Source organism: Mustela nivalis (genome assembly GCF_964662115.1).
Source record: "Mustela nivalis genome assembly, chromosome: 19".
Taxonomy (NCBI): domain Eukaryota; kingdom Metazoa; phylum Chordata; class Mammalia; order Carnivora; family Mustelidae; genus Mustela; species Mustela nivalis.
This window is the reverse complement of record NC_139038.1, coordinates 35,168,301-35,182,076: the sequence shown is the minus strand read 5'-3', so window position 1 is coordinate 35,182,076 and position 13,776 is coordinate 35,168,301. Positions and strand designations below refer to the sequence as shown.

Genomic DNA, 13,776 nt, shown 5'->3' with positions numbered 1-13,776 from the left:
CCCAGCACTGGGCTCCACCTGGGCAGAGACAATGCCTGCCGTGGTCACTGTTATAATCCCCTCCCCCAGGGCAGTGCTTGGCCCATAGTGATGCTCAATAAATATCCTTGATAGGTCAGCATAGCTTTTGAAGCTGGTGTCTTTGCATTAAGCCGGTCACCCTCCAGGCCAAATTCTTGATCTGTTCTGAGCAGCCTCTAAATCAATCAAGATGCAGAAGAGAACCAAAGACCAAGGTGTCCGTCCTTGTAGGGTATTGGAAAAGTGGATCCCTGTCTGTCCCTTCTCTCTCCCTTCCTTGGTCAGGGAGACCATGACCATGCGGGTGCAACTTGGAAGCAGGGCTTTGCCAGAGCGGCTCTGGCCCCTGGCAGGTGAGAGGAGCGCAGGCCTCTTCCACGCGTGCCTGCGGTATGCGTGAGCAGCCAGAAGGGGGCGGCAGAGAGACAGGAGTGGTCCACGGAGAAGCCCAGCTCCGAGCCGAGCCGCGCGAACCCACCGAGCCCGCGCTCAGAAGCCCGATCTCCCACCGACAGGCCGCTGGGTTCGGGAGACTGCCGAGTCCTTTCTCTTCCCCCAAGTGCAGACAGAGCCCCCTGGAGCCATGGCCAGCCCTTCTGGCAGCCCCGAAGACTCGGGCAAGCTCCGAGGCAGGGATGGCCGGCAGAGGAGGGAGGAGGAGGAGGATGCCCCTCCGGAGGAGAAGAGATTGAAGCTGGGGCTGGAGGGAGGAAGCGCAGCGCAGGAGGAAGGAGAAGACGCGCCACGTCTGGGCAGGGAAGAGACCGGCACCCAGACAGGTGGCGAAGGCAGAGGTGTAAGTGAGCGGGGGCGCAGGAGGGACTGGGGCTAGAGGTGGGGTGGGGTGGGCAGGATGCTCCCCGTCGGCGGTCAGGTCCAAGTTGATAATTGGGCAGCAACTCCTGAGGGCAGGCGCGGTTTGACAGCTCGTGGGGACCTCCTGAGAAACTAGATGCTTGCATGTTGGTGACAACCCCCTCCTTGTTTGTGTAGCATTGACTCTCTGATTCTCCCACGACGTTGTCGTCGTATCTGGCTGGGAGACCCGTGGGTTCTGCGGTTAGCCAAAAAGGGGAAGAGAAAGCTCTGTGTCCTGGGGGTCCCCAGAAGGGGAAGGAGGTGAGGTGAAGGAGGGCTCTCACCAGCCCTAGACCTTCAGCTCCCTCCTGGGCAGTGCTGTTTTAGGTGTCTCTCTGGGACTTTGCCCGTTGTGTTTCTCTCACCTAGTAAGGGGCTTGGGTGGGAAGTAGCTAGAACCCTAGCACAGGTTCTGCCAAACCCGGCCCTGCCAGCAGCTCACCCCATGCGCCTCACCTGCCCTGCATCTTCTGTCATTGCTCTCCATTCTGGTTGGGCAGTGAGAGTTGAGAGAGAAGGCAGGTGGCTTCCATCCCCCAAGTCACTCTCTCCTTATTCTTTCTGAGAGGGAAAGAGAGACAAAGTTCTGTGCATCCCCTTAGGTGCTACCTGGCTGCGGTCCCTGCTGGCTGAGGATACGTGTGAGGGTGTTTTTTGCATATGTGCATGGTTACGTGAGTCACTGGGCTTGTGTGAGATAGAGCTCAGTGGCCAGCTTGACCCCTTGGTTCCCTCTTTCTGCTTCCTCTCTTGAATCTTCCAGTTGTGACCCGGCTGACCTTACATTTGGGGAGCACAGGAGTCTGGAGGGCAGATGAGGGCTGGCTGGATAGCTGTCCCCATGGCAAGGGCTCCCATCTTGAGAGTTTTTAATGGATAATGCCGTTGACCTTTTTGTTTCTTCCAAATGTTTTTATTCTTGACCATTTGCTTGGCTGAGCTTGTCTTAAAAATTTGATTAGTGGCTGGTGAGCCCCAGGAGAGAGTTCCCATTCTTTCTCCCAAATCCACTTAGGCAGCTGCAGCCTGCCTCCGTTCTCCAGGCTGCATCAAAGCTCAGCCGACCCCGAGTGGGGCTGCTCCCAGGCTCTGCTTTAGACACTTCACCTCCCTGTGGTTGTGCTGGTGTTCGGACTGTGGGCCACCCAGACACTAAAACCTGGTGAATTTCTCTCTGAGCTGCCAGGAGAAGGATGATCCTTATGGAAGGTTTATTGGGACACATCGTGGAAAGAGTGAGAGGGATGTGTCGCAGTGTGGTGAGAGGAGAGACCTTGGGTCAGAAACATGATTTTGGGGGCAGTGTGGTGCTATGAAACTTTTACTGTCAGAAACTCCTCTCTCTATCACTTCTTCCCTCATTACTTGGAACTTTGCCAAAGACCACGATATGAGAATGCAAAGAAGTGACCAACTGCAGTAGGAGGTAAGAATGTGAGTTTGAATCTTGGCTCTGGTCTTCCTTTGCTGGGTGACTCAGAGCAAGTTACTTAATCTTTCTGAGACTTCATGTCCTCATTGGTGAAATGGATATGTCAATAGGCTTTGTTTCATGGGGTTATTATCCCGGAGATTAAGTAAAGTTTATCTATAGGAAGCACTTAACATTAAGCCTGGCACCATACTATGTGTTCAATAAATGTGATTTAGTACTGAAAGTTACCCCGTGCGGCTCACTTGCTATTGTCTTTGGTTCTGGGGGTGCATCACAAGAGATGAAGGTCTTAGGCCAGACTCTCTAAATGCTTTCTGATGGTTAAGGAATTATGGGCAGGTGATGAAATTTTTTTTTTTAAAGATTTTATTTATTTATTTGACAGACAGAGATCACAACTAGGCAGAGAGGCAGGCAGAGAGAGAGGGGGAAGGAGGTTCCCCGCAGAGCAGGGAGCCCGATTCGGGGCTTGATCCCAGGACCCTGAGATCATGACCCGAACCGAAGGCAGAGGCTTAACCCACTGAGCCACCCAGGCGCCCTGGTGATGAAATTTTTAAAAGGCAGAAACCCCATTGAACTTTTTGGTTCACAAAGGGAAATGGGGATCTCATGGTTTGAAGGGTTATGTCATAACCGGACAGAAACCCTCCTTCTTTCCTGAATTCTGAATCCAATTTCCTACTTTTGGGGACATCTGGATCTTCTGGGGGAAGTGGCCCTTCACAACAGTGGTGTCTTGGTTTTTAAGTTTAAAGGTTGGCCAAGCTTGTGCTGGTCAGAGTGCCCATCAGATAGATTTCTCCTCCTTTGTAGTGTCTATAGGAATATTTTCTTTAAAGAACCCAGGGAGCAGTTTCGGAGCAGCAGCCCCTATTTCTTTGAGGAGACCCCATTTCTTCACTCACAGACCATGTCCAAATGGATCAAGAGGAATGGAGAGCTTTTTCATGAAATTTTGTCTGTAGACCATTAGCTTGGCTAAAATATTAAAAAAAAAATCCTTGTTCTTTAATAGCAGATTATTTTTAGGTACGGATCATTTTGGGCTTTTCTCTGCAGAAGCTGTATAGGCATCACCTCCCTGTCCATGGTGTATCTAGACATTTTCAAAAGATAAAATAACTTTTCCCTTTACTGGGTTTGGTGCTTCGGATGGCTGAGGTTTACGTGTGATTGGTGGTCCCTGTGAGTGGCTCCCAGGCTTGGCTCTTTCCTTTAAGGGGAAGGGGCTGCTTCCTTTAGTGGTTGCTATGGGGTGCTTTTAGGAGATAAAATGAGACCCCAGGAGCTATCTTAGTGCAGAGTCCTGTTGGAGGTACCGTTGGAGGAGGGCATGAGCCCGGTGAGGGCTGATCCCCCACCAGGGATCAAAAGTTTCACAGACTCCTTTTGCCCCCTTCAGCACCAGGGCTGCTGAGAAGGCATCAAAGAACCAATCCTCCCAGAGCCTTTATTGACTCCTTTAAAGTTACCCTGGGGTGAGTCTAGCCTGCAGCTCATCCTGGGGGGAGAGAAGGATCTCTTCTAGGTAATTGGTTACCAACATTAGCGGTTTGTTCAGTTTGGCTCAAGATCGGGAAGCTGGCCATAGACTTCTGGGTTGTGCTGGGCAGAGCTGAAATCCCCTGATGAAATCCCCATTCAAGAGTCCCTAGGGCTGAGACGGAAATAGGGAGTTTATTATCAGCAGGAGGCCCCCTATAGAGGGGAGTCCAGACTGCAGGTCTTTCCCTTCTCACTGGTGAAGGTCCACACCTGGGTATCTCAACTTTCCCACTAGTGACATTTGGGGCCAGATCATCCTCTGTTGGGGGGAGCTGTCCTTAGCAGCATCCCTGACCTATAGCCACTGGATACCATTAATGCTGCCTCTCCATCACCAGTGTGACAACTGAATATGGTTCCCAGACATTGCCAAATGTCTAGGTTTTGGGGAGGATGCAGATGAAATCACCTTGTCTGAAAGCCACTGGTTTATACTTACAAAAATGTTTCAGAGAATAACTGTTAAGTTTGGATTGTGCTGTACCACTTATGAGCTATGTAGCCTTGGGAAATTTATATATAACCTCCATGGGCCTCAGTTTCCTCATCTATAAAGTGAAGATTGTGAGATAAACTTCAGTGGAAGGTTGGGTGGGCATTTAATATAATTCCAAGATAATAAATGGAAAAGGCTTAGCATAGGATTTAGACAGAAAAGCACAAAACAAATAGTCAATTCCATTTTTACTTATTTGGATGAGTCAGATTCTGTCTTCCATCCCCTTACTCATTTGGAGAGGTGCAAGAAAACCTAAACCTTAGGTTTCCCTCTAGTTTTCTCCTTAGTTCTCCAGTTCCCGGATTCCAGGAAGCAGGGGTGTGGGTAGACAGCAGGTGGCTCTCAGTTTACTCCCACGCTGGAGAATTCCAAAGCTGGCTTGCCATAACAGGGCTTTTGGACCAACATCTGGGTTTCTGGATTCCCATTTGAACACAGCTGGACTCCACAGGACTGAAGCTCTCTCTGCCGAGATATAGATATTTCCCTGGCAACGATCTCTCAAGCTGACATGAAGACATGGCCACCCACTGGAACACGGTGCTGCATGGGCTCCCCTACAATTTGTGAGGCAAGCGTCTGAGGATTTCAGCGTGCGAGTGAGAAACTATAGGAGGTTCGTTTGTCCTCTGAGGGCCAAAAGTGAGGTGCAGGTTGGTGGAGGGTCCTCCACAGAGGAAGAAGACATTTCTTTCAGTGAGAACAGAGGGGTATAGGCCACATACTGGATAGTTCAGACCACTGTGGGGAGACAGGTGCCTCTGTGCCTGAAGTAGTTTTGGACTGTGAGCTGTCTAGCCCTTAGCTTTAATCATTTTAGAAATATTTAACCCCAGGGCTGGCAAACCAGAGTGTGGTTTGGGTTTCTCAGCTGGAAAGACACAGAATGCCGGCCAATGTCCTCGTGATTCTTTTCATTTCACTGAGATAGTTGTTGTCCTTTTGTATTCTTGGGAACATGATTTGAAGCTGAAGGAGCAGGAGGGAGACCAGTTTAGGGTTGGGACAGGGGTCTCTGCCAGGGATGTGGTGGCTGGGATAGTGGTGATGATAATGGGTGGAGTTGAATGCCTGAACAGAGGAAATCTTATGAGACACAGTAGGGACTCAAGTATCAATCTGGCATGGCAATGAGAAAGAAGGAGGGTCAGGTTGACCTTCAGAATGACCTTTCAAATGGCAGGGAAGACTTGGAATTTGATTTTGGACTCTGACTGAGTTTGCTTTCAGGCCCAGGTGACAATGTGTAACAGGATAGATAGGCCTGGGACTGGAGATTCAGATTTGAGAATCATCAGTGTAGATGGTACTTGGGGCCATGGGAACACCTCAGGTTGACTGGAGAAACAGTGGAGGGGGAACGGAGGGGCTTTGGTGTAAGTCCAAGGAAATCTTAATAATGAGAGGAGAAGAATCCGTGAGAGGGATCAGAGGTGCATCAGGGAGAGGACATGTGGCTTCACAGACAGGAGGAGAGAAGGGTGAATGTTGGTTGTGTTGAATAGAGCCTGTTGGATTTAATATGTCATGCTCATGGACTGGTTGTAGGTTGTACCAGGATTCTTCCTAAGTCTGGGCATTTCAGCCCTCAGCTGGAGTGTGTGCACTGAAATACAGGACACTCATGGTCTTGACTTCCTTGCAAAACTATAGCTCATGAGCATGACTCCAAAACTTTCTGTCCTCCTTGCAATACTCAACTGTCACTTTCCCACATTCCCTTGGAAAAGGCCCCAGCCTTGGTGGAGAGCCCTGTCCTGGCAAGTGTTTCTTGGCATAAAGTGGTGCCATTGGGAGACCTTCACCTCTCAATACCGAGGGCTCTTTTTATTCCTTCTCCAAGTATTTGAGCAGCTCCTATGTGCCAGGTGCTGGTCTAGGTGCTGATCTACTAGATGGGTTCCTGTTCTCTTGGAGACCCTACTCTTGTGGTAGAGACAGATTCTGGTCCCTGGGCCAAGGCTGGCCCCCTGCTGGCGATTATAAATAAATTTTTATCGGTACCCAGCTGCCCCCATTCATGTACATATTGTTTGTGGCTGCTTTCCTGCTCTAATGGGAGAGTTGAGTAGTTGGGAGAGACTGTGTGGCTCACAAAGCCAAAAATAGTTATCCTGAGAGTCTCAGGTTAAGGGGCCTTGCACCCACATGGTGTCCCATGAGAGTGTGAGCACAGTTGCCCTTGAAATGTATGCAGATCTGATGAGGGGTTGCAGTAAAAGCACTCAACTTGCAGGACTCCAAAGGAGGGGGTGACAGGTCCCCCACTCTCCACTTTATGGGTCTTTGGTGTGAGAGACAGGACTGGGGGTCTGAATGGGCTTTCCTCACCCCTCTAACAGGGCACCAGGCTAGCATCATGCAGTTTTTGAACGGGGGAGACCAAAAAAGGAAGTGGGGAATAGTGATTTGTTCCCTTCCTAAAAATTTCCCTGAGATGGGTCCCTAGCACGTGTTTGGGGTCCCACTTTGCACAGCTGCCTAGATCCAGTGAGGTCAACCACCTTGGTGCTATGAGTCTGGGGTACAGAGCTTCCAAATCACCAAGAAGAGAGAGAAAAAAAGGTGGTTTTTGCAAGTGCAAGAACTCAGGTTATGTTGAAATTAACATTTTCTCCCAAAGTTTTATAATGCCTGGGCATACATGTTCAACTATCTGCTCAAAACCTCTCACTAATAAGCAGATGGTGCATTTAATTTCCTTTTTTTTTTCTTTTTTTGTTCTCTTGGAGTAACACATGGCTTCCTACATGGCCCTCCTTGCAGGCAACTGCATGTGGAGGGGACGGGACGTCTGACCATCAGCACAGGTCTCCAGAGGCTGCTGAGAGGGGCTGGTCTTTTCCCATCTTTTCAGACCCAGCAGGAAGTTGTCAGGTTACTCACAACAGATAGGGCTCCTGCCTTTGCTTCTCCAAAGAATTTTGGCTACATCTGACACCCTGTACCTCACCGGCTGGAGAGTCGGGGTCCCAGGCAGGTTGGAGATCTAAGAGTGCAGCCCCAGAGCATGAGGATGCCTGGGAAAAGCTGCTGGGAAGAGGCTCCAAAAGGATGGTAGAGGCAAACAGGAGAAAAGGAGAGCTTGTATGCAGAGTATGGACCTTAAGGGCACAAAGGAGAAAGCTGGAATTTCCAAAACAGAGAGAAGAGCGGACACCTTTAGCAAGTGGACACCTTTAGTCCAAGTGGGTCAGGGCTTTTTGAATTTTACTTGTTATCCTTCTCCCTTACTCCTCTCACTGTGTTCCAGGGTGTCATAGAAACAGACTTTTGGGGGCTCTGTGAAACTCCAGGTCTCGCAGTCTTTGGGAATGCAGGGGCTACCCTGAGGGTCTCCTTGGCTCTGTGCCTCCTCCTTTTCTGGCTTCCATCCCTGACTGTGTGCAGACCCGCCTTGTGTCTCAGACCTCTGCCCTGGAGAAATCTGGACAGGGCTTGTGTCTTTGCCTTGGGTCTTGTGTCTTGTGTGTCTGGATGAGGAAGACTTTATGACTTGGAAACCTGTTCACTTGAATTGGAAGGTACCTAGGAGGGAAAATCTACTGCCTTCTTCATTTTTCTTTTTGCTTCTGTGTTCTGTGTCCACCTGATGGAGTTGTAAGCCCTGGTGTATGGGAATCAGGCTGGATGAAAGAGTCTACATTATATGAGTATAATTTTTTGGCTTTTGTTTTGTTTATTAAAAATGCAAATTATTATTTGCTCATTGTAAAGGATTTAAACAATATCGCTATGTAGAAAACAAAAAACAAAATTCCTGCTTTGTCTGTTTCTCTTCGATCTTGCTTCTCAGAAGTTGACACTAGGAGAGGTTGAGGTATATCCTTCCACACCCTTCTCTGCATGTATGTAAACATGTATATCTGCACACACATTGTTTAATTTTAATCTCTTTAAAAATAACAATAGGATAATGCTATATTTATTGTTTGGAAAAGCCTCCTTTTAACTCAATGATGTATATCATGGACATCATTTCATGTTGGAATATGGACTCCACCTTCTTTTCAGAACAGTTATTCTGCTGTGTGGATGCACCGTGTTGCCTTTCTTTCTTTTTATTATGTTATGTTAGTCACCATACTGTACATCATTAGCTTTTGATGTGGTGTTCCAAGATTCATTGTTCACGTAGGACACCCAGTGCTCCATGCAATACATGCCCTCCTTAATACCCATCACCGGGTGAACCTATCCACCCTCCCCTCTAAAACCCTCAGGTTGTTTCTCGGAGTCTGCAGTCTCTTATGGTTCATCTCCCCCTCCGGTCCTTCCCCCTTCACTTTTCCCTTCCTTCTTCTAATGTCCTCCGTGCTATTCCTTATGTTCCACAAATAAGTGAAACCATATGGTAATTGACTTTCTCTGCTTGACTTATTTCACTCAGCATCATCTCCTCCAGTCCCATCCGTGTTGATGCAGAAGTTGGATATTCATCCTTTCTGATGGCTAATACTCCATTGTATATATGGATCACGTCTTCTTTATTCATTCATCTGTTGCAGGGCATCTTGGCTTCTCCCACAGTTTGGAGATTGTGGATATGACTGCTGTGGCCATTGGGTGCACTGTACTTTCTTTAGGCCAACCCTATAGTGATAGATCTCTGAATGGTTTCTACTTCTTCCCTGTTGCAAACGGTATTGTGATGAATATTCCAGCACATATCATTGGATGTTCTGTGCCTGTGTTTTCTGTGATATGTTCCTTGGAACAGGATATTCAGGTCAGAGGGCAATCAGTGCTGTGGTTGCATCCTGGTTGAGTATGTTCCCCTACCGTCAGCTCCCTAAGGCTCTCCATGGTGCCATCCTCTACAGGATCATCCCCAAAGCCTAAGGGCATTGGCCAGAATGGTATTCTCTGTCTCACTTTCATGTAGTCAGGCCACACTCTGATGCCACCCCCAGCAGGGACTCTGGCTTCCAACTCTGGCAGGTGGCCTCACACTGGAGGGAAATCTCATTTTCCCAAAAGTTCTTGGTGATGTTGCTGCAAGCTCCAAAGTTGGCATTTGATTCTTTCAGGCCTAGCCACTCCCCAACTGTGTATCCTTGAGCTCTCTGGCCTCAGTTTCCTCAAAGGCAAGCGGTGATAATAATATAATAATAATGCTGCCACCCTGGGCTGCTAGGAGGACTCAGTGAAGTAACCATTACTTCCACATGCTTAGCTTGTTGTCCACATTCAAGGAAGTGCTGGGGGTCACTGCTGAGTGTTGAGTAAGCCAGACTGTGTTTTGACCAAGGGCTGTATCTTCAGTACCAAGTCTAGCACCAGGTCTTTAGTAGCTGCTCAGAAAATGCTCAGCCAGTGACTGAATGGCAGGGACAGAGATTGGGGCAGAGGCAGTGAGAGCAGACCGAAGGAAACAGAGCTCCCACTAGGTCCCCAGCTGGAGGATTCCAGGATGAATCTCCAGTCTTAGAGCCCCCTGCCCCTTTCCCATATTTCCATAGGAGTTTGCTGTGTGTTTAGGCCAGAGCCCAAAAGCTGGGGCCTGGGCAGGTCTGGTCAGCATCCTACTGTATAAGGGCACCTCCCTTCCTAACTTGGACCTGGATGCCAAGTGACCCCAAGTCAGCAGGGACTCAGCTTGTTCTGAGCTCAGGGACAAAAGACAGGGAGGTGTGGAGGGGTAGGGAATCCCATTTTGGCCCTTGCTTTTTCTCCTTCACTTTGGACACTGCGTGTGTGTGTGTGTGTGTGTGTGTGTGTGTATTTTTCTGTAAGTTTCCAAGTCTTAGGTTGTGTTTGTGTTGGACTAGGTTTGCCAGTTAAACTTGACCCTCAGTTAACAAATTTTTTAGTATAGGTATATCCCAGTGCAACATTTGGGACATAAAAATAACTCGTTATTTATCCAAAATGCAAGTTTAACTGGTATTCTGTCTTTTTACTTGCTACATCTGGCAATTCTGTGTGGAGGTTGTCAGTTTGTGTTGGTGTGTCTCCATGGAGGAACTGTCTATAGGCACAAGGGTGGGGACCAATTGAGAAGGCCCTCCCTGGCTGTTTTAGTGGCCTAGAGGCTGATGGGTTGGGTACTCGAGCCCCCAGGTCTAGACAGTGCTCCCTAGCGTCTGTCTCCGTTACCTTCCTTGGTTTTCATCCCATCTCTCTCCAAACACAGGGGCAAGAGCTGCCCCATCCACCCTTGTTTGGAGCACAGCTGCCCAGCCAGACGAGATGCAAACAGCGTGCAGATGGCTGCAAAGCTTTCCCCAGCTCCCTCTGCAAGGGGCTGCAGATGAAACGGAAGCCCTCATCCTCACCACCTCCCCCTTCTAGAAAGCCCTAGCCAACAGCCGCTGTGTTGCCGCTTTAGACACTCCTCCCTCCTGGCGATTAAACCACATCGTGTTTTGCCAAACAAATAAAGCCCTTCATTTCCACCATAAACTTGTTCACACGCGCGGACTGATTGATCCGCCAGTGTGCCTGATTCATCAGCTCTTTCTCTCAGGCAGCAAGAGGCTCTTCTCTACGGCGCTGGTGAAGAGCTGCTTAATTTCCATCTGAAAGACTCTCAGTAGAAACCAGCCATAGTTTTGAAAACTGCTTCTTCCCCTTTCGCAGATTCTGTGTGGTTCTTGATATTTGATCTTGACTGAACTCCTCCTGGGCCCTGCCCCAGGTATCACAAACCCAAGGGTGCATTTGTGTCCAGCTGGCTGGGGGACTGTCAAGGAGGATGTTCAATGTGGCCTCTGACTCCATAGAAGGCTTTCATGGGAAACACCGCCAAGAAACCTTATCCTTCCTGTTTTAGAAGAAATCACTGTTTAGTCATTTATTGAATTTGTTGCAGACAGGGTCTCAGTTTCCTTGCAACTTCTCATGAGCCTGGTGCTATGATTATCTGCATGTTTATTTCCTCTCTCTAGTCTCTTTCAAACTCCTGTAGTTCTAAGACTCTTTTCTGCCACAGGGGCTTGCACATCCTGCTCTCTGCCTGGGAACCTCTTTCTGCCCCTTTCCTTCACCTGGTAAACATCTCATCTGCAGGCTGACTTACCACTTTCTCAGGGGAAGCCTGGCTACACTGACTGAGTCACAGCAAATTCCTGACCATCTGTTCTCATAGTATTAAGTGCCTTTCTCTTGTAGGTCCAGGCCCAACTATAGTCACCTATTTTTTGGGGGGGGGGGCATGATCTTTTGATGGATAATTGACCCCTTCTACAGTATAATCAGCATGGGGGCAGGGGCCATGTGTAGTTTTGATTCACATTGTCTCTGGTGTTTAGCATATGTTCAGATAGAGTTTGATAGCATACCCATTTTATAGATGTGAGAATGGAAGATCAGGAAAATTGCATAATTTGCATGGTATTATACCGTCACAGAAAAATGTTCCATTTTTCTGACTTGTCTTTTGCAATGACCTTATTAATATCTGAAGCACAGTTATCCAGTATGGGAGAATGGATGTTTACAATTTTGTAAAGAATAGTTTATGTCATATTTAGTTTGTGGTCTTTTAAGGCCCCCTGATCTTCTCCAGCTTCAGTTATGTAAAGTCCACATTGCCTCTCCTGATAGCTGTTTAGATTCTTTTCCCTCTTTAAGTTGGGTTAGAACTTGACTCCATGAACTGAGGCCTGACCCTTATACCCATTCCTTATCTAGGTTGACTTGGATTTTGTCAACAATGATTCCAGTCTTTGGTGAAGGCCAGACTGAAGGAAAGCCTTGAAAGGTGAAGATACCTGATGGGCAGGTAGTCAGTCACTTGAGTCAATCCAAAGGGTGGAATAAGGGCTGACCTGGAGGACTGAAGGAGTCTCAAAACTGAGGGTCAGGCCAGGTAGCCAGGGTGAACTGTGAGTATTTGATAAGCCCCTCCTTCTCCTCATAGTTGGGGAAGACTTGGTGAGCCTACCTGATTTGATGGAGAGATTAAAATACCCTTTGGTGGAACTTGCCTGGAATGGTAGCAGTATGACATAGCCAAGTTATTGATTATTGATTACCCAATTGTTATCAGCTCAACACCCTTCAGTTATAGATATAATTTGCATTAATTATCTACGCAAGTTTTGAGTTTCCTAGTCAATAAAGGGAGTGTTCAGAGAGTAATGACTAAAGCTGGGAACTATCCAAAATAAGGGGTATTTTATGGGCAAGCCCCCTCACCCACCCACCAAAGGTGGGAAGAGCTCCTTTGGTTTTTTAGAGGACCCTGAAAAATGGCAAATAATGCTGCTCAGGTCCCTCCCTTCCATCGTCCATCTATCCACCCATCCATTTATCTGTCCATCTATCCCACAAATGCCCACCATCCCATCCACCCATCTGTTCACCCACCCATCCATCCACTCATCCATCTGTCCATCCACCCATCCGTCCATCCATCCATCCATCCATTCGCTTGTACCTCTATTCATTTGTTCAACAAAGGGTTATTAACTATCTAATAGATTCTTGGAAGACACTGACTCTAGTGATTGAGACAGGCTCTGAAATCTGACTCCATGTCTCAAACTGAGTCCCACCACCTCCTAGCTGGCTCCTCTGGCAAGTTATATAACTTTTCTTTGGCTCAGTTTTCTCATTTGCAAATTGATTTTTAATACCTCCCACTACTGGGATGCCTGGGTGGCTCAGTTGGTTAAGTGTCTACCTTTGGCTCAGGTCATGATCCTAGCATCCTGGGATGGAGTCCAACATCAGGCTCCTTGCTCCGTGGGGAGCCTGCTTCTCCCTCTCCCTCTCCCTGCCACTCTGCCTGCCTGTACTCTCTCTGGCTCTCTGACAAATAAATAAAAATCTTAAAAAAAAAATTAGCTCCTACTACTGCAGATATACTGAGGATTAAATAAGATGCCACATAAAAAGTGTATCATTCATACTCAATGGACATTATGTTTTACCATTTATTATTAATCTTTGTAGGTGCTGCAGATAACATGGTGAGCATAAGGCGGATATGTATTTCAATACCATAAAACGTGTAGGATGATAAGTTCTGTAGCAGGGGAAGGCCAGACATTAGGAGGGACTCTGGCCCAATCTCTTAGAGGTTCAGGGAAATGTTCTCTGAGGATTTGCTATGTCAGCTGAGACTTGCAGGATAGGTAGGAATTTGCATCTCGCCTGGAGATCCCAGATGGTGTGTGGCCACATAACCAGGTCTTACAGTGTTGGGTCCTGGTCCCTACTTGCAGAGATGTATGGCCCAGCCCTCCTGTACCCTCTGTTGGAAGTCCACAAGATCTAGGAATGGCTATTAGGTAGGGGAATGGGCTGGCAATGACAGTGGACAGGGAATGTCAGGAGAATAAGATTAGACAGCAATAGAGGGCCTTTTGAAAATGAAAACACTCTATTTGAATGCAGAGTGTTCTGTGACTGTGATATTTTCTATCCTGTGAAATCATCGTTGACCCTGAAGCCATCTATTCAAAAT

The 13,776-nt window shown here is 47.9% G+C and overlaps 1 protein-coding gene across 1 annotated transcript in view; it reads left to right on the top strand.

Moving 5' to 3' along the window:
- Nucleotides 1-522: 522 nt before the first annotated feature.
- LOC309854290 (uncharacterized protein) overlaps nucleotides 523-13,776 on the top strand; it is a 325,104-nt gene continuing 311,850 nt past the window's right edge. The window contains exon 1 of the mRNA XM_082713187.1: nucleotides 523-817. Within this exon, the coding sequence (XP_082569313.1) occupies nucleotides 605-817 (213 nt within the window). The 5' untranslated portion in view covers nucleotides 523-604. The remainder of the gene's footprint in view (nucleotides 818-13,776) is intronic.